Here is a 20,868-nt window from a genome sequence, read left to right on the forward strand (position 1 = left end):
GCAGATGGTCCTTCTATATTTATTCAGCATCTATTTATAGGTTGAATTCACTTTCAATTGCATACATTAAAAATGCAAACTGATACACTTTATCAATATTACAAGTTGCATAACTCACTGATGACTAGAGGGCACATTGACCTGAACTGAATGTTTTATTGACATTACAAATTGACAAAAAAACAAAACAAAAACAAAATGTACACCACAGCACTTGTCAACTGTTGTTGTAATTACAATAACCACTGACCTTTCAGCTTAGACGGAATTGATTTAAGTGTAAAAAAAAAAACAGCCACAGACAAACAGCATCAATAGAAACAAGACATCATATAAATAAAAAAAAAAAATCATCTTTCAGTGGAGGATGAAATAGTGTTGATCAAAACAGCATTTGCTACATCCTTGAGAAACAAGTCTAGTCTACTTGGTGTGTAACCTAATGTTACTAACAGCCCTAACCTGATTAACACATTGAATAAAGACATATTTACTTGAAAAACACTAGAGGGTAGTTGGTATCAACTGCCTCTAGTTTATTATGCAATAAGGAGATGTAGTTGTTGACATATGGCAAAGCAGTCCCAGCAGCCCCAAAATAATGCATTCTTTGCGTTGTGATTAAACTATGAAAAACAATTTCACAATATAAATTGCTACCTATTATGATGTATTGGATTAATTACTTTATTAGTATTATTCAGTATGAAAATACTATCACCCCCACAAAAAGATTTAGCACTTAATAGGTGACACATAGGCACACAGAGTAGTATAAAACACGGCCAGTCGACTCAAGATACACACTTGGATTTGACATCTACAAAATCAATAACATGAAAAGTTACCTGCAGATACAACACAGATACACATATAAAGGCCTCACTCGTTTGCTAACACCATCAAAGACACAATGCACAGACTGCCCGTCGGCCTGCCTGACCTGAACCTACCATGATGCCCCCCATTGTGCCATGGAAAAAAACCTGCTGTGCACTGTCGGATTCATCTACCAGAGAGGGTCAGCAAGGGACATAATTCCATTAAAGTACTATGTAGTAGTGGAGTCTGTGTATCCTGGTGTTTTGTAGGATATAAAAAGAACAATGCACTTAAATTTGATTTTTCCAAGTACAACCTGTCACAGCCAGAATTTTAATGCAGCATCTCAAATTGTTTTCAAACTGCACTGATTGTGTGATGCTATTTTTGACATACGTACATTATTATTATCATTAAAGGGTATGATGTTCATTGTAAAGCCAGAGAAAAATAACATTATAGTGTAAGATCAGTGTGTCTCTGCCTGTGTATGTGTGCTGAATTACAGTACAAATGACAAAGTAAACAAAGAATGCATTTGTTTCTATGCCTTTATGTATGTGTGCATTTGTAAAAGTAGGGTTGTACTGTGCTGTTTCAGTGTGTGTGTGCGTGTGTTTTAAGGCAGAGGTGGGTAATAAACTGGCGTGTCATGATCACACACACTGAACCCAGATGCCTTGTCAACACCCATGGGAATGTCCCAGTCTCCCTTAGAGATGGTTTCCAGTGTAAACTCTTTCTCGCAGTCCAGGAGGGTGAAGTCACTGTTGAAACAGATCTCAACCTGGCCCAAAATCTGGACACCAGCATTCTGTCAAACACAATAAACATATAATTTCACTGTCAGACACCATTTGAAACACACCTTAAATACAGCTCTTTTCTCTCCCGACACAAAAAAAATGCACTGACAATCCGGAATAGTACAGAAAAACCATACATATAACATACAGCAAATTATGAGCAACTTGTATTTGCATTGTTATTGTAGTGGTTATATATATTTATTTGAGTGAAAAAAGAGGTTCATACCTTTGGATGGGCACATTGGATCTTGGGTTTGACACCATAGAAGTTTTCTATGACTCCTTCAATTTGTGAAAACTACAGAAGACACAAAAGGAGCAGTGAGATGAGAGGTGATAATTGTCACCTTATCATAACAAGGCACTTTCATCACATAGGATTATTTTATTACAGTGGAAAGAATATAAAATGTAAAAACCACTGGTCAGACTTGGGTTTTTGAAGACTGATTTTGATAAAGATACTTTTGACCAAGTTGTCATTAGCTCTTATTTTCTGCTTCTGTTCAAAGTCTTCCATGTTGGATGTGATTGCTGTAGGACATAAATAATACAAATAGACCTACTGTGTAGTATTTTTCTGAAGGGATGATGTCGAACTTCTTCAGGATGCTACAATAAGAGAAACACAGATTTTCATTTGAGTCATTCATTTGATGCTTTTATCCAGAGTGACTTATAATATGAATATAAAAGTATCCAAGTTTCAGTGAACTAGTGTGTGGATTGAAAATGTTTCATGTAAATGAAACTCGCCCACAAATGGAGCGGAACATGGAGCCTTACATGGCAATTTTAGGGGTGTGGATTATACTAATGATCACATCTCACAAACACGCACCTCCTCATGAACAGGTAACATTCATCAGGCTGAAACGAGCGATTTAGGACAAGTTCAGGCAGTTAAGAGAGTCTGTTGAATCCCACATAGGACGTTCTTATTTTCCTCTTATTGCTTTGTGCAAGAACAAATATAAGAGGAAAGTAAGAAAACATTCATGCATGAGGCCAAATGTTTCCGAGGAAAGACGTGTGTGAGTGTGTGTGGGTGTCAATGTGTACATGTCCTGTACCTATCCAAGTCCACTTTATGGTATAGTTCCAGTCCCTTGCTGAAGTATTTATGTTGACTGTTCAGAGTGTCTGCTATGGCTGCACATGTACCATGTTTTTGCCACTCATACTTCCTGTTGAAACAGACAAACAAAAAGCAATCGGTTTTATTATCATCATGTGAAAATTGAGGTGGAGAACACATTACAGTATATGATGATGATAAATGTCAATTTAATGACTGATTTCAAGATAATGGAGGGTGGCCACTTATCAAAACAGTGGCAATGGAAAATCCGCTACACATCATGCTCATTATGCCATAGAGTGCCACATTATGGGATCTTAATCTCTTGCCCCTTGACTGAGCCTTATCAGCTATAATGTCAACAACTGTAATCTATGAAAGTCAGGTCTTGAATGCATGACACTGCATGCCATGTGTCACAGACAGATTGACAACAAGAAAACGGAAGGATTGACTGTTAGAGTACCAGAATCCAGAAGAAGCAGGTTTAAGTAAGTCAGGCCAACTCTTCTCCATGTCTGGCAGCAGGTCCTGAAAATACACACCGACAAACAAACTTGTTTTATCTTTCAGTAATTTGTTTACTGTATCCCATCTGAAAATCTTTCATTTATTCTCCCAAATTCTGTTTATGCCTAATGTTAGTCTTTCTTGGTTTTGTCTGCTTTAGATAAAAAGAGCTTTTAATCTTGCAATTCTGAAAGCGGAGGTATCCTCATGTTTCTTCTTTTTCCTGCCAATAACTTTCTCATTGGTGTCACTATCTTCAACTGGTGTCCATTTAAATTTCTTCTCAGTAAATTAAAACTACTACTGATCTAGCATAAAAGAAATGACTTTGCACCCAATTATAAAGGCACATCAAGTCTGACCAGTGTTATACCTCTATTTCAGAAGTGTTGAAATGCCATGATGAATTGCAGAAACTCCCTGAATTTGGCCTGGAAAAGAGAAACATTCAAACTATTAGATATGTCACTTACTGCCTGTTACTTACTCACACATGTAGAGAAAAAAAAAAAAAAAACACAGCAGTTATTACGACCGTTTCAGCTTGAAATGAATTTCTTCACCCAAATAACATACAACTGGATGTGCTTCATATAGTCTGTTTACTAAATAGGCTTGTGGCAAACGTGTAAAACATCCCTGTAGTCGGGTTTCAAGTTCTGAGCTGGGTTATATTATCATTCTGTATATACAGTGTTAAGAATGTTGTAATATAAAATACTTAATAGGTGGTTGTTACATTCACCATGCTGATATAGTACAGAACACACACTCTTACCTGTTTAAATACACACACACACACACACACACACACACACACACACACACACACACACACACACACACACACACACACACACACACACACACCCCCCTACCAAAGTCCATGTAGTGTCCAGTAGCTAATGTTGGGATGACAATGCTCCATCTGAAATTCATGAAATTTTTTTTAGAAAAATCCATCTGGACACACAGATCCAACTGTAATTTTGTTAATAATTACACACTGGTAACACTACACACTCAAGTAGTAGTGTCTTATTGAATAGCAGAGCAAAAATCTGTTATAACTACAGGACAAGAATAAAAAAGTTAAAATGAACACAAAGCTAATTTTGCAGAGTATCTGTTAGGGCTGCAACTAATGGTTATATTTAACACAGATTGATGTTTTCAATTGCTTGTTTCTGTGGCCAAAAACAACAAACATTATTAAGTTAAATATAAGTGGAAACACTTTTTAAAATACTTTTTAAAACATTTTTAGAAGCTGTAAGCAGCAAATGTTTTGTGTTTATGTTATAAATGTGTCAAGCAATTAATGAAATGAACAACAAATTGGATGATATATTGCCAACATCCAATATAACCAAGTTCTGCTTTTTCCCGCTGAAGAAAGACATGTTGAGTGATTGTTGAGTGGAAAGAGGTACTGCAGCACTACCATGTGGTCTTGGAAAACAATTATAAGACATGTAGACATGCCAACATCATAAAACTAGAAATTGGCATTGAGAAAGGAAGCTATTTCAATCAATAAGCAACTAAACAGAAAACAAAGTCAGGCGTATGATACAAAACCACATAGGTTTGACTCATCAGAGAGTCTCTTAGGTCAGCATAAAAGTGCAGTCAAAAAGCACAAAATAAGGGATGTGTGTTCTGTGTCTTAGAGCATGTTCCTGTTAAAGAATATTGCTTAATCAAACCCCGACACAGAGAGTCTCATGACTGAGACACCACATGATGCCGGTTACATATTGAGTCAGTGACACAGATTACCAGTAACATTCTGGGGCCAAATACAGGTAAGTCTTATGATGGGATACCATGTTATTAAACAATAATCATAATTGTTCAATAAACAGATATAAATCCACACTGCCCTCAACTTATCACAACATGTAATAGGCAAACCCTTAATCTAAACCTATACAAACAATTTCTTTCCTCTTTAGAAATAGGTTTTCACTTTGGCAGACAGACCTTGTTTAAACCCATTGCTAACCTGCTTTAGTGCACATTCATATTCATCTTTACTGGTGCAGGAATTTACCTAACCAGACATAGACATAATACTCTGGCTAATGACTGACTGATGAGGCTCTTGAGATGAGTGTGACAACTGAACCCTGAAAAATCAACTACAGGTTTGCTTATCATGACCACACAACTGGAGTAAAATTCATTAACAATTTAGATTTAATAAAGTTAAAAACACTCTTTTCATTCTACAAATAAAAGAAGGATGTGTGAATAGAGCCAAATCTGGATCTGGTCCAAAGAATTACACAGACCCTTTTCACAGCAGACATTTTTGATTTGTCATATTAGGAAAAGCACAGGTGGAATTAATAACATTAATGATGGCTGGATCCCATTTAGGTGAACCAATTCCAGCACTTTGATATTGCTTTCTAACTGGCATGGCTTACTGGGATGAGTAATGGAATGGTTTCGTGCTTTGAAATGTCAAATTGTTTTGGGAAAAAGGCGTATTGCCTTGTTGAAGGTCAAAAAACAAAAACTAAAGGCAGAAAAAAACTCACACTACAGAAGGTGCTGGGCCAGTGGTGGGTCAGGATCAGTTTGGTCCACATGTGTCTGAAATACACACACACACACACACACACACACACACACACACACACACACATATTAAATTCTCTGTAGACATATTTTGTTTATTATTTTATTTGTTTATTATTAGCACAAAGAGTTCTATGTTAATTTAACAGATCACAGCAGAGGCAGGCTTTATTAGACCATCTGCAATTCTTTTCATTTCTACATATATGATTTCTGTACTTACGAATGTGAAACCACAAAGGCAGAGGACAGGGCTGCTGCCAGGCACAGCAGAAAAATAGAGCTGAGCCTCATCTCTGATCTGAAAAAGGATAATGGAATAGTCAATAAACAGCTGCTTTTATCCAGAACTATTGAACATCAAAAGGTTCAAGGTACTTGCAATATCCATCAAAACAACATCCACAGAGTCCAGAACTAGGAGTAAAAATGCGTCTGTGGAGAATGAATGCATTTATCTTCAAAAGTAAATTTCTATAATAACCTACAGCATATGTATGAAACCATGTAGTAGAAGAATTGTAGACTACGCATGAAGAAAAGCCACTTGATCATGCTGACTGACTGACACCGAAAAGGGGAAAACAGGTAGTGGTTTTAACTGCAGGAAATGAGAAGTTGTGAAGACCTGGTGTGGTAACTTAATGAACAACAACAAACAACCTTTAACCCAGCAACACCATTATATCAACAGAGGTTTGATATAAAGAATAAAGTGCATTTGAAACTTTGTGCCTGAACACACATTATCTAGGTCAAGTCATAAAACAGTACTCTGAATCATCATTAATCATTGCAGGAGACTATTTCGATGACAAAAGTGCTGTAGTATGTTAACCTGAATCTAGCAGTAATCATCTCCCAAACTGTACAGTTTTGTGTGGCAAACTGTCACAGTTTGTAGCAGTAATAACCCCAAACAAGAACATACAGCTTCCCTGTAACAAGCCACAGAGTCATCAAAATGCCCAGGAGGTATATTCATCTACATCCTAGAAACACTGCAGCTCTCATAACACCGCAGTGCAGATCACACTGTGTGTATTGTTATCGCACTTGATAAGATACAGCTCGTATGTTTAGGAAAAAGCATTGAAAGATGTTTTAAAGGAAAATGGACTGAACTGTACTGGTCGGACGTTAAAAAGCTGTAACTTAAAAGACAGCAATGGGCAAACTTTGAAGTCGTCAGGCACAAGAAATTAAAATGTTTTGCTGTCGAGTTACCCGACATGAATGCTTCAATACAGATAGGAAAGTTTATTTACATAGCACAATTCATACACTTAGGGCAATTTCAAAGTGCTTTACATGTATTAAACAATAATACTAATGAAAGTACGTAGTTAAGTTAGTTAACACGATAGTTAGTCATGGCTAGAAACTCGACTTAACAGCGGTAGTTTGATATATCGCGATTTCAAACAAGTTTAACTAACTTACCGACTCCTCAGACAGCAAACCCCGTTAACGAACTACAACACAGAGTAAAACTTAACTTTTAATCTCAACTAGCATCAGTTTAAACAAATTTTATGCTTAAAACTCACCTCTCCCTATGCCGGATATGTTGCAACAAAGACTTGTAGTGGTTTATGATAAAATGAGCTCACAAGATACATTTGCAGCCTGTTGTTTATGTCCAGCAGCGGCTTCACTACCTGTATGCTCAGCCAATCAAGAGCGCCGTAGAGGTCATGCGTCATCACGTGGTAAACGTGGGTCGCTTGATTTACGATCCGGACCCTACCGGCTGCTCCTTGTCCCGATGACCTTTCATTGATGTACTAAAACCAGGCTCCTTGACAAAGTGTATAATCGTCCCTTTTACAACCGCTGGCCCTGCATCATACGCTATGAGTTTAGGACAGTTCGAGGGTATATATATATTCATGATTTATGAATCAATAACTGTAGGTGTTATGACTTTATAAGAATTTATTGACTTGTGAATGAATTGGCATTCATAAGATAATAAATGATGATAAATGTCATTTTTGTAACAAAAGACGCAATCTGAAGAACACCTTTATAATGTTTTTTAGGAGAGAATATACCTGATGCAAACAGTCTGTGAAAAGCTTTAGAGCTTGATAAACAAACAGCCTTTGTGAAAATTGCAAGCTGTGTCCATGTTGTGTCAACAGAGAATGTCAGTTTGACAGTGTGTCTACCAAAATTACTTATTTAATCTGTAGCCAGTTGCTTTCACATGGTGTTCAACAATCAAACAATACAAAATAAATTATTCATTAAATTTAGTAGTATTTGTTGCATGTTTTAAAAATATATTTATGACAGATTCCTAATGGGTGGGATGTGCTCAGTTGGACTAGCTAACAACATACTGGGGGATTTCCATTGTTACCCTGTGCATTAATTTCTTTACAGTTGCTGCAGTTGTGGCAAGCTGCCATCCTATATGCTGAGCTAAACATATAATGGAGGTCTGCAAAAGCCAGAATGAACTCACACTGCAGTTAATGGAAAGGGACAGTTGATATAATTTTCTTTCAAAATTCCTCTGATCCAGGTCACTTTAAATTCAAGATAGATGCTCTGCTTACTATATGTAACATGCACTATTATAGTTTACTGTACTTGTTTTGGCAGAAAGCTGTGTATTCTAAACATTCTTTTAAAAGTGTCAGTTTAGCATGTCTATCTCATGGTTTTTTTTTTTTGTTTGTTTCTTTTTCATTTGAAGACAAATATTCAATCATTTTACTGACGTTCCACAACTTCATTTTAATCGAACAGGCCTGACTTGTCAAATTTATGAATTGCCCAGGGGTTCCTTTTAAATTAATGACTCATTATAAGCCAATATGTAAAATTAAGCATGTCATGAGAGTAAAATGAGGAAGTGATTTATCTTGCTATGTCAGGAACTGCAATGTCAAAAAGGGTTGCCAGGAATAGTCAAAGTTTCATAATATTGAATGGGAAGGAACAGAGATTAACCATACAACAAATTGTACATATCCAACAGTGACATTTTTTTCAAAGTTATTTCTTCTTTTTTCAGCTTGCTTAAAATTTACCACAACTTTGGCACTCTTTGATTTCTGGCCTACCAACTTCTCACTGTCTGCCAGCAACATAATGTACTAAAATTATCACTGGGCTTTGGTTACTGAGTGTGCTTCCTTATGACCAACAGAGGGCTCTTTTCAACCACAGACACGTTAGTTCTGTTTTTACCACACACACACACACACACACACACACACACACACACACACACACACACACACACACACACACACAAGCACACACAAGCACACACACACACAATGACGAAGAATGAAAACAGAAATTGCAGTATCAGTCATTGGACCTCATATGCATATTAATGAATAGTCCATACATCTCCTATATCTGAGAGTTAAGGACATTATAAACATTTAGTTGAATGCAGCCTTAAAACTCCCCTCATGTGGGATGTGGTTTATAATTCGGTTAAAGAGAGGGTGCAGACTTTAATCTTAATCAGACTCGACCTTAATCTTAATCAGACTTGACTTTAATCTTTTGTTGTCTTTGTTTTCAGGGGGAGAGATCTGAGGTGGGGATGTGTATAGGGTCACCATTGGGGTTTGATGATTGTTAGTTCTCCGAGATCATACAAGCTTACTTTGTATGTGTATGTGTTTGCTATGGGGTGGTTGGGGGATGAAAAGGGAGAAAATGTATGATGTATAATGCTTCTTTTTTAGACTTTTCCCAAATTTTAGATGATGGATTGATGAAACCAGGCTGCCAAAGTTTTGTGACTTGTAGAGGTCAGTCTCCATAGGCTCTGCCTTCAGTACCTGTCTATCTGTATTTTCCAACTGGTTCAGCTGATCTTGAATGTGACAGAAAGGTACCAGCTTTTTTTTTTTTACCAGCTTTGTTTTTCACACCATGCTCTTCATCAAACATCAACCCCCCATCCCAAATCACTCTCTCTTTCCTATATTCCCCAATGTAATGCCATGTTGTCCCATCATATGATTTAGTCTCAGATGAGAAATGTGTTTCACAGTTCCTCCAGTGTGTCAGGAATAGTCCTAGCTGTAACTGTAGCTAGATTTATAAATAGGCCCTTGGCCAAAGTTCAGCATGCAGCACAGTGTCTCAAGACGTTTCTGGGTGCAGATGGAGAATGATCTTAGAGACTTCAGTAGTCTAAAGTGCAGCTAGAATGATCTAAATGTATATGTGAAACAACTAGATACTGTAGATATAATGCATGTTGCCATTGAAACATTGCAAATTGATTGTCAGGGTTTGAAGACATGTTTAATCAACTCTGAAATGCTGCCTAAAATTTATTTTATTATTCAACAAATGCCAAATGTGGCATGGAACAAATTAAAGTAACTAGCCAACTGTTCAAGTGTTTTCTCAGAAAGCTCAATGTATTGCTGCCTATTCTGTAAAGCTAAAAATGCTGCTCGTAAATGTGTTAGGTAATGCCCCCCATAACATCATAATGGTCAGATTCTCATCATTGTCTAGATCAGCTGGTATAGATTATCACCAATTATTTAGCATCAGCTGTTGAGCTAACAGGCCAGAAACCAGCAGTTGGGCTAACATGGCTTCCACCAAAAACTCGTCAAACTCTGTTAATCAAACTCTGTTAATCAAATAGTTGAATGGTTCTAGCAGCCTTGAGTCTTGAAGGATACTGGTTATATATAGGCAGCTCTCTCTCCTTATAAGGCCTTAGGGAGAGGCAGGTGGGGGTCGGTTGGAGACGGGTGGTGGTTGCGTTGGCCTGGTACTTGGTTTAGGCTGACTCCCTGTGGATTCAGGCTGCCAACTGAAGTCGCTGCAAAGGAAATCTCAAGAGGTAAGAAAAACTGTAAAAACTGTTTATTCAATCGTCTGTTGCTGACCCCTCTGTGTATCCAGATTTTTAATCTGCTTTTGTTCTAAACCTGAGTGTAGCAGGCAGGATGACTGGGATGGAGGAATGGGGAGCAGATTAGGGCACAAGCGAGGGATGTTGCATGGTCCCTAACCAGAGCTGATATTAAAGTGATGAATATTCAGATATATCAGTCATGAAGGATGTGTGGTGATTTAATTTGAATAAATGATAACGACTGCTTTGAGGATCATGACAGTAATTACCTTGTCTTGGAAATGACAAATGATATAGACAGCAGTTCTGTGTGTGTGTTTATCATGGTAACACTATAATTGGGTAAAGTGGACTCCCACTGGACAGTCAAATTTGGTAGGGACTCTTTGGACTGTTTCTATTGTGAACAAATTGTTGATGTGTTGTTCTGGGAATTACAATGTGTTTACTTCATTTAAACTTGACCTCATACATAATGTTCACAAACATTTCATCTTAAATTAAGAAACTTACCACACAAATTACCCATTATTATTCCATTGTATTACTTTTACCACTAGTTTGCCGGCAAGTATTTTTATCCAAATAGCAACTGTTTATTATCACATGGATCAAGAATTTCAGAGGTTTGTACAGTTATTGCAGAGGTTTACTGTTTCAGACAGAGAGGCTTGGGTGTCATTTGGCATGTATTTGTGCTGTTACAGTTTTTGCCACTCTGACATAAGCAGAGGACACTGGGGTACTGGGGTGAAGGACTGACTTGCCTTTAATCACCAATTACCTGAGGGTAGTTTAGCTTAATGCTTATTTCATTTGGAAGCACAAGGTCTTCTATGTATGTCTGTCGTTTTTATGCTTTACTTTCTGATGTGATCTGCTCTAGATAGGTGCTATATAAATAAACTTTACTTATTTAGCAGAAATATTTGGGACTTCAGTGATTGTAATGGTATTTCTTTGTGTTGGACATGCTGGCTGACTGGTTGTTGGACAGGATGAAGTGTATGAAACAACAGAATATTTTCTGTGAGAAATACACACTAATTTTTGAGTTATCAACTGAATTTGTAAAAATATTTCTTATAGGAGTGATACTGACCTTTTCATTGGCAACTATTATACATATGTGAGGGTATGAGCATGAACATATTGAAAAGCTAAAAGTCATTTTAGGGCTCAGAGGTTAGAGGTCACAGGTTAGGACGTTAAGGTGTCATCTATCATCTGTTTGACTGGCTGCTTGATTGACAGTTTTGGGGCATTAGAAGTGAGTTAAACACAGCTTTGGTAATAGTTATGGTGACCCTGAAGCTGGGGCAAATGTTTAAAAAATGTGGAAACAGAAATGTCTTTGCCAGTGCAGCATGTCTTGGTAGCTTTCGGGGTGAGGTTGGGCAGGGGAAATCAGTTTCATGTTTCATCTGACCTTAATTCTAGTCTCTGGGGACTTAGGTGATGTAAGGCAATTATGTTCCTACGCCACAATGTGTGCATGATGTAAGACACAGTTACGCTCTTGCTTTGGTGTCTGCACTGTAAAACATGTTCATATCAGATACCCTGCTAAGAAGAGTAGACATCATTTACAAGGTGAAAGCTGTCATCACCTTGAATTAAAGACACTTTAAATTTTAAATTTTCATTGTTAAAAATAACTCTTAACTGTTTAACTATAACCAATTTATAGTTTCAGATAAATTCATTTATTTGAGATTTAAATACATTGCTGATGCCCCTACCTAACATTAAGCAGTGTGAATGTAAATACACAGCACTATAGTAAAATTATCCATGTATGCTTCAGTGTTGAGCTGGTCAAGATGGCCTTGGTGACGTAATGCAATACTGTGGATAGTGGAATGGAGAAAGAACTACCGGTGTGGCATGTCACCTTATACATTTTGGAGTTTTTCATATCCTTGACAGTATTTGGTACAAATTAGAGTCAGTGCAATTTACATCCAAGAAACACTCATACATAAAAAGATGTACTTTCACAAATAGTTGATTGGTGAAAATATGCAAAGACAGCTCTTCGTAAGTTGCTGAGTATTTCAGTTTTTTGACATTGGAGGTTTTCATTAGACTGCTGCCAAACAGCAGTGAGCTAGCCAAAAGTCTTTAGTAATGCATTTGAGTGAAGAAAGGAGGCAGACCTGTCAGTATCACCTGTTAAGTGGAAAATAAAAGCAATTCCAGTCCACCATTGTGAAATAAATATGCTGTGACTACTAGCACTGAATTTAGAGTTGTCAAACTGTTGGAAAAACTTTGGGGCAGCTGTACTGTCAGTTACTGTTCATATCTATCACTAGTCCAACAATAGTCTACATCCATGCCTTTTGTTTATGTGTGTGAACACATGTGTCTGTGTGTCTTTAAATCAATATAGTGTCACCTTGTCATTCCTGAAGCAGCCACTAAGACTGTTGTGTTTGTGTGTGTCTGTGCATGTAACAGTGTTGCCATCTCCATGTGTCCAAATTCCAGGAGGGCTTTTCTTTTAGTAGAGGGCGAGGCAGTGACCACAAATATACTGTATTGCCCATTGTTGTTGTCACACATTGTTACAAAGAATCAAGTATTTTTTTTGTTTGCAAAAGCCAGAGAAACTCCTCAGAATACGTAACCATCTCTTTTCTTGTTTACATTTGTCTTCATCAGAATACATCTCATCTCTGACATCTCTTCAACAATCCTTTAGGTTTGGTAACCCTCGTGTTTGTGTGTGTTGGTGTCACTGTAATGTTGGTCTGACTTGTTGTACGTGAGGATATACTATACTGTACAACCATGTCAGTCTGTGTGTGTGTTGCTGGTCCAACAGGTCATTATCAACAGTGTCACCATGTCGGCAAGGCTCAAACATGGACATTACGACCACGCATACCACCACAAACAGAGCCAGTATGTGGTTAAAGAATACAGCAGGTACAGGATACCCTCTGATGCTAATTCTAACTGAAACATATACTAAAGCTTATACAGCACCTAGATAGTCCTAATGTTATTTCTAATGGTAATATTGTAACGGTAGTAAGCTTTGTCATTACTAAACCTGCAAATTCAGCCATGTAACCATTAATACAGCACATTCAGCAAAACAAACCAGATTGAAAACCATAGGTTTTAAAACCTTAGGTTTTCAAGTTCAGACTAAAATTAGACTAAGATCAAGATCAGGCTAATCCAGAGAGAGACAAGTTAAACTAGAAAAGGTTTTCACAAGGGATGTCCCAAGCTTGTCTTCAAAGTCAGTATCAGGATTGATGAAAGCGTCTTTAACTGATCATTACTGGCTATATTAAGCAAGACCTAACATCAGTCTTCTGTTGACGGTATCGTAGTGCTTTCTGGTTAGCCAGCAGTCAAAAACAACCCAACGCACTCTGTTAAAACACTTAAACATATTTGCAATGCATGATGGTATCCATACTGACAGCCTGCATTAGTAAGCAGAGTGAGAAAAACAGCTCTGGATTTGCATTTGAACTTGAGCATTTTTTCACACATAAAATAGATGAAAACATTTAAGTTTTGAAGCAGGCTGCCTGGTTAGATGTCAGTGATAACATACCAAAAGTGGATTGCTTCACTAATTTTAATATAGGCCTAATTTATTCTCTGCAAAGCTGTATTATGTAGCAAAAAATGAATATAGGATTGGGAATTAGTATGTGGAAAAATCAGGGTGAAAAATAAAAATAAAGAAAAAATCACGACATCCCTTGTTTTCCCTGTAACAAAATGGCAATTGTAACTCTTACAATTCAATTGTCCAACATGATGGGTAAAATATCTTTGACAGATTAACTGTCACACAATGAGTCACTGTGTGTGTGCTTATGTATGTGTGTTTTTGAGAGTGTGTGATTTGCTGTGTTTCATGTCTTCACTTACCACTTAAAAAAATCTTTTTCTTGCTGCTGCTTACTTCATCTTGCTTCTTTCTTGCTCTCTTTTTTTCTAATATGCAGCTAATCAGCACACTAAACTTACCTTCTTTTAAAACAAGGACTACTTGATAAATTTAACAAATGTTCAATGTCAAGTGTTGGATTGTTTTTACTAATGCAGTGGTAGTGATCCTGCTCGTATAGAGCTCATTTTGTCACTGATTTCCTTTCCCTTTCCTTTTTGCTGACCAAATATAAATGATCTATTGTTTGCTTAAAATGATAATTTTCTTTATGGACAACTAGCAATTCCAGCTATATTTACCAAACACAATGAATGATTTTTCCTCTTTTTTAAATATGGTCATTACGAGGTATCTAAAGAGTGACTAAATATATGCAGTCTGTTCTTTTTCACATAGGCTTATCCACCCTCCTCTAGAGAGCAGCACAATAAAGTTTACACATACTTGTTTTGTCAGTCAGGACTAACCGACAAATCTCACAGACTGTAAATAGCCATCATACCCCAACCTGGCATTCACTTGAACCACAAAATGTAAGACATTACTTCTGGTCTCATCTTCCTCTCTTAAAATACAACATTGTCCCTCCTACCCTATCTCATCACAGTGGCCGATCCCCACACCAACTGCTTTGTCTGTTACTGTTAGCTTTCAGGATACCCTAGACTTTCTGGACTGCAAGGCACACCCTTCTATTTGTTTGTGGCAGTGGTGTAATGACCTCTGGCCTGAGGGCTTTATAAACTACAGTGCTGAAGGACACAGAGCTTCCCACTTCTGGCTCTGTTTCTGCTGCTGGCAATCTCCAGCTCTCAGGCAACAGGCCAGATGGCAGCTCTGGGGCAGTCTCTCATGGGTTGGGCTCTCAATGGCATAGCTTGCTGAATATGGGATTTGGCTATGCGCAAAAATATTGAGTATAGCAGCAAATGAACAGGAGGGATATAGTGATTAATCATTGTCCTCTCCCTTGGTTCCCCTACCTTGGTTCTCAATGGGTCATGACAAAAATGTCTTTCCAAATGGTCAAAATTTGTTGTTCAGAGGGTTCTTACAACTTACAAAAGTAGGTGATGTTTGTAAGTTACATTTTTGTTTGTAGAGATATTAATAGCTTGATCACAATGTTTTTCATGCACAATGGTGCACAGACAGACGATAATAACCCCATCTAAAGCTAATTTGAGTCACTCTTTCAAACATAAATTACAATTGTCTCTTTCACAACAGTGCTCTCTGTGGTGCAAACCTTCCAGTGGGCACAAGCACAAACGGGGGCGTGTCATGTACACCATTACTGTAAGGCAAAATCCTGTGAAAAATCCTCTTTTAAAAAAGCTTTTTACTGTGATGCTTGAGACTTTCTGAAGTCAGCCATGTCAGCCCACTAATGACATTTCCTTTAAGCTGGTGTCTCTTCTCGCCTCATACAGGGATCAGAGGAGAGAGACTGTTGATAACCTGCTGTGTAAGGTCAGCTTCAGTCAGGGAGGATTTACTTTGATAAATCTCAAAGTGGAGGGTTCTTGGAAAATGTCCAGCAGTTTTTGCATGAACCAAGTTCACACCTTTTGTGTCTTATATTAGCGTCATGACAGGGGTTGAAAGCTTGGGGCTTCACTCCTTTAAGTTTACAAAACCTGTCAGATGGAAAAATCTGTGTGAAAAAGAACAACAGTTGTGATTTTTAATCCTAGTGCTGTTGGCACAAGGAAGGCACCGATCTCTAGCCTCATCACTTTTCAAGTCACTAACTTTGTGGATGCTCGGCCGGGATATGAGAGTCTTTACACACTGAAACACTTTATTTTTCCTCCCTCAAAAATCAGATAGTTCTCAAAAATGTATAAACAACAAAGTACAATGTGGACTTTGACTACAAATCATGTTAACACTGGCTACAGACTGCATGTAGCCTGCTGCACTTACTGTATCTTAGAGACAAAACAAACTACCAGACAGCTGAACACCAGAGTTACTTTGGAAGCTTGTTATTTTCTATTATTGTTGTGGAAGCAGCGCCAGCAGTGTAAATGTTTTTGGACACACCTTTATGTGAACATAATATCACATCTTAAATATTTTGGGTAAGTGTGACACAGCGTTACAATATGTGTGTAATAAGTACATGTTTAAAATCACATTTCTAGCAATTATCAATTATCAGCCTATGTTCGAGTGAAAATAGTTTTTAGGAATCTGTTATGTGGACTTAACTTACTGTCTGTCTTTAAGGTCTGAGGCGATGGAGGAAAGATATGAGCACAAAACAAAAGCTCACATCCAGGAAGTGGTAAGAATCTATGAATCTTCCCTATCCAGACTGTGAGTATTAAATATTATATTATTCATTTGTTTAATATTTATTGGTATTCTTGGTTGGCTGTCTAGGTGAGGACGAAGATGACGGAAAAATATGTGCGTGAGGAGCCCATGATCAGGGGACCAACTTTCTTGGTCAGACTCAGGTCTCACACAGTGTTTGAACACACTTCAATCAAACTCTTCTGTAGTGTTGAGGGCTTCCCCATGCCTATTGTAAAATGGTGAGTTTGAACTAAAAACTTTTTACCTTGTAATCTCATACCAAAATTGATAAAATATATTAATTAAAAGTAGAATTTTTGGTTAAATTCCTCAAAGCATCACGGTTACACAACTGTACAGTGTTTCATGAAGATAGGTTTGGGCTTTCATCTCTCTTAGATATGATATACTTGATCTTAGTAATAATGATTAAAAAAAAGTGGCTGGTGAGCTTATATTTTCCTCTCCTTTAGGTATAAAGATGGTGTGATCTTGGACATATCCTCTGGAAAGTACCTGACTGAAGACAAAGGTGGAGTCCATACTCTGGAGATTCCAAGGTACAATAAATCCAAACAGATTTCAGAATTATTTAAAATTAATTAAAAATGTAATCTAAACAATTCAGCTTTCAAACCTTTAAAACAAAGGTTTGGTAAAAGTTTAATGCACCTACCCTGAAATTCTTTGATTCTTTGAACTAATCCTGTTTGTAATTCATGATTCACTGCTCCACATAACTATTCCTGACAAAACAGATCAGAAAGAGCATTTTCTCTTGCCCATTTGGACCACTGACTGGCCAATCATCTGCCCCAAGACTACATCATGAATAATTGTAATAGAGTAATAACGTCAGAATCAACTGACTGTGTGGGGACAAGAGCGTATCCTACTTTTCCTTCAGTCTTAGGAAGCTCAGCTGTTCAAGTGCTGACCTCAGTGCTACGTGATACTCCAGGATTCTTCCAGTCATCACTCTCTCCTCAGATCCAATCACCTTTAGCTTTTTCTGTCTGATAGTTACATACAGTTCAGCCAACAACCAAGTTCACTCCATTTACTCCTTGTAGAAAAATACTCCTAAATAATCATTAGCTTTCTAAGAGGTGAATAATCTGAAAGTAGGATTAACTGACTAACTGAGATTATTTTATCAGCCAAAAAAATGGTCTACTGTTAGACTGTTCATTCACACTGAATAGTAAGTGTTTAAGCTTAAAATATAGCAAAATGGTCAGAATGACTGCTACCATGAAAGGATTGGGATGGTATTCAAGTTTTAAAAATAGGCTGTAATACCTTTAGCCTCGAAGCCTTAGAGGACCAATCTTTGAATTTCAAATTACCAGCAGTTTGTGGTAATTTAGCACCAGGCTCATGGCAGAGAAAGAAAATGCAGAATCCCTACCCTACCCCCAACCTCTCAGTCCTACTGTAGATCATTACATCATGATCCCCCCCCCCCCCCCTCCCCCCCCCCACACACACACACACACACACATACAGTTGTGTTTACATCACTTCAGAGGACATTACATTGACTTACGTTCATTTTGTGGAGATTTATCCTAACCTTATCCATAATCACCACATGCCTAACCCTAACCCTTACCCTAATCTTAACATAATCCTAAATTTACCTTAACTTTAAACCAAGTCTTTACCCTAAAATTGATGACTTACATTAAGGGGATTTGCTTTCTGTACTCATTAGGGTACATATTTCTGTGCTTTTTTGAGTATTTACTGAATGCTATTATTATTCAGAGCAAGACCACTTTTGCTGCTTTCTCCTCAGCTCCCTGCTTGCTGTAGTCACTTCTACCAATAACGTCCTCCTCCTATGACTACATCAGCTTGCACATTCTGTGCAGGTTGTAAATCCCATGTCAGAAGACACTGGTGTAATTTGAGGTTGTGGAAAAGTTGGTGAGAGTGAGATATAAGGAGGGACAGAAAAAGAAAAGAGACTGGAGGATAAAGAGAGAATGAAGGAAGAAAGAGATTCAACTCAGAGGTTGATGTTGTTCTTCAAGCCATGAAGGTGTGGAATGCAACAACTGTAAGACTGAACATGGCTTTGACCTCTGAAGCAGCCCTCTTGAGCCTCTTCAGCTGGTTTATATTTGACACAAGGGGTTAGCGGCAGTCCTGCCATTTGGTGTATGCCAGTTGATATAACCACCACAACATATGTACATAATTGTACATGATCAGGCTATTGTACTTTAATTTAACATCCCACTGTAATTGTGTTTACATTTTTTCTTCCATTTGAAGAACCAATGTGTAGTTTTCGAGGAGGTGCTTGTCAGCTACGTCAAATCATGGCATGCATGTTGCAGCTGCAGATTTGAATGTAAAAGATGGGTTTTTGTGAAAAGGTCTTGCAAACTGGACTAACTATGATTGAAGAGACTTGTAATTTATACACACAGAAGACAGGATTATGACATATGTTTATAATGCCAGATCTTGTATAAGCATTACCTCATCGATCCAGAATATGTCAGGCAGGATCAGTATGTAAATATGGCTCACAGAAACAACCAGGGCTTTTCTTTTAAATGGCATTGAACCTTAGATGAGTGACCCATGGTTTTGTTTACACTCTAATCTGTAGAATATTTTAAGAAAGCCTTTGATCAAAATACAATGAGTATCGGAGAATCCTAATAGTCACATTGACATTGAGTATTTGTGTTTTATTGTATTTTTTATAGATGCTCAACTGATGATACAGCCCAGTACACTGCTATGGCTGGTAACCTCCATGGACAGGCCTCTAGTCAGGCCTCCATTATTGTCAAGAGTAAGTCCGTCTATTTGATTACTTTGTTTCTTCTAACTTGTAATATCAATGGCAAGAGGGTCTTTGGGCTTTATAAAAGTCTTGAAATACCTAAAGTTGTGGTTCTAAAAATGATTAAATCCTGTTATTCAAGGTCAGAGAGGACAGATGTCATGTTTTCAAATGAACAGTAGCTGCACTTTGCTCTTAAATTAAGGTCCCAAGTGCTTCACTAAACAATGCATTTTCTGTGCACAGTACATTTAGTGGCAACTCCCTTAAACACTTAATATCAATTATATTAGTAACAGTTCTAACAGCTCTAGTGAGTGTTCAATTCACAATATCTGGAGTTTCAATGATCATATGCCATCACATTTAGCTGAGGCACTTTTATCTATAACTGCACATTTTAGGCTGTCATTTTCCATTACTGTCATCCATTACTATCTACCTGTTCATCTACTTATTCGCCAATTATTTATAATGATAATGATGCTGATAATGGTGAACTTTTTGTATGTTTGTTTCTTTAATCATGTAGGGTTCAAGCATGAGGAGGAGTCCTGTCCATATGCATGGCTGCCTTACACAAGTAAGCATCACAATTAACTTGAAGGATCTGCACTTTTAGGCTGTAAAATGTATCTTTTCATAGTGTGTTAAATGACAAGATGCTCTTGTTCATATTCCTGTCTCTTTGTCATTGTCTTTTTCTTTCTTCCCCTTGTTTCCCAGCCGCCATGCTTCCTAAGATCCATTACACTAAAATCCGCATTACCTTTGTGGAGAAGTTTGGCCCAGTGTTTGCTACTGAAGGAGGATCTGCCACTCTGTCTGCTACCATGATCCTGGACCCCAACCTGGCCAACCTGCAGCCTGAGGCACAGTGGTATAGAGATGGTAATTGCTATAAAGTGGCATTTTATGATAAAGTAATTACTTTATAATGGCTAGTAATAAGTACTGCCTGCCACTGTGGCTACCAAACCCAATCTAGGCGACTTGCAGCCAGAGGCACAGCAGTGGAAAAATGGGAACATGTTACGGACACTATTTTTATTGCCCTTTAATTATACTGAGAGTAGTTAAACAGACTGATTAATGAATAGTATACTTTGCTATGTCGTTGACTGCCACAAAGTATAAAAACTCTTTGTAATAGGTTAATTT

General features: G+C 37.6%; 2 protein-coding genes across 5 annotated transcripts in view; one reads left to right on the forward strand and one right to left on the reverse strand.

Moving 5' to 3' along the window:
- Positions 1-136: 136 nt before the first annotated feature.
- On the reverse strand, positions 137-7,501 carry rnaset2 (ribonuclease T2). Of its 2 annotated transcripts, XM_067591449.1 has the most exons (11): positions 7,362-7,465; positions 7,255-7,286; positions 6,035-6,112; positions 5,772-5,826; positions 4,101-4,150; positions 3,596-3,653; positions 3,179-3,243; positions 2,705-2,818; positions 2,198-2,243; positions 1,858-1,929; positions 137-1,636 (listed from the first exon to the last, which is right to left on the reverse strand). In XM_067591449.1, exons 3-11 carry the CDS (start codon positions 6,103-6,105, stop codon positions 1,442-1,444), a joined length of 726 nt encoding a protein of 241 aa, XP_067447550.1. In that variant the 5' UTR covers positions 6,106-6,112; positions 7,255-7,286; positions 7,362-7,465; the 3' UTR covers positions 137-1,441. The 2 variants fall into 2 exon arrangements, with proteins under 2 accessions (XP_067447550.1, XP_067447540.1); XM_067591439.1 differs by lacking the exon at positions 7,255-7,286 and having other exon boundaries at positions 7,362-7,501.
- Positions 7,502-10,527: 3,026 nt separating this feature from the next.
- myom2b (myomesin 2b) overlaps positions 10,528-20,868 on the forward strand; it is a 32,191-nt gene continuing 21,850 nt past the window's right edge. The window contains exons 1-9 of one of the 3 annotated variants that reach the window (XM_067591460.1): positions 10,541-10,654; positions 13,337-13,376; positions 13,500-13,603; positions 16,830-16,887; positions 16,986-17,140; positions 17,375-17,461; positions 19,628-19,716; positions 20,240-20,290; positions 20,434-20,598. In XM_067591460.1, the coding sequence (XP_067447561.1) occupies positions 13,521-13,603; positions 16,830-16,887; positions 16,986-17,140; positions 17,375-17,461; positions 19,628-19,716; positions 20,240-20,290; positions 20,434-20,598 (688 nt within the window). In that variant the 5' untranslated portion in view covers positions 10,541-10,654; positions 13,337-13,376; positions 13,500-13,520. Of the gene's footprint in view, positions 10,655-13,336; positions 13,377-13,499; positions 13,604-16,829; positions 16,888-16,985; positions 17,141-17,374; positions 17,462-19,627; positions 19,717-20,239; positions 20,291-20,433; positions 20,599-20,868 lie in introns of all 3 variants that reach the window. The other 2 variants (XM_067591468.1, XM_067591479.1) reach the window with 2 other exon arrangements.

The sequence above is a fragment of the Thunnus thynnus genome, chromosome 1 (assembly GCF_963924715.1).
Source record: "Thunnus thynnus chromosome 1, fThuThy2.1, whole genome shotgun sequence".
NCBI classification, from domain to species: domain Eukaryota; kingdom Metazoa; phylum Chordata; class Actinopteri; order Scombriformes; family Scombridae; genus Thunnus; species Thunnus thynnus.

Coding starts and splice junctions, on each gene's coding strand:
- rnaset2 (XM_067591439.1), bottom strand. CDS start 6,105: ATGAGGCTCAGCTCTATTTTTCTGCTGTGCCTGGCAGCAGCCCTGTCC. Junction 1,930..2,197: donor CTTCAGAAAAATACTACACA/GTAGGTCTATTT, acceptor TGTCTTCTGTAG/TTTTCACAAATTGAAGGAGT. Junction 1,637..1,857: donor TCCAATGTGCCCATCCAAAG/GTATGAACCTCT, acceptor TGTGTTTGACAG/AATGCTGGTGTCCAGATTTT.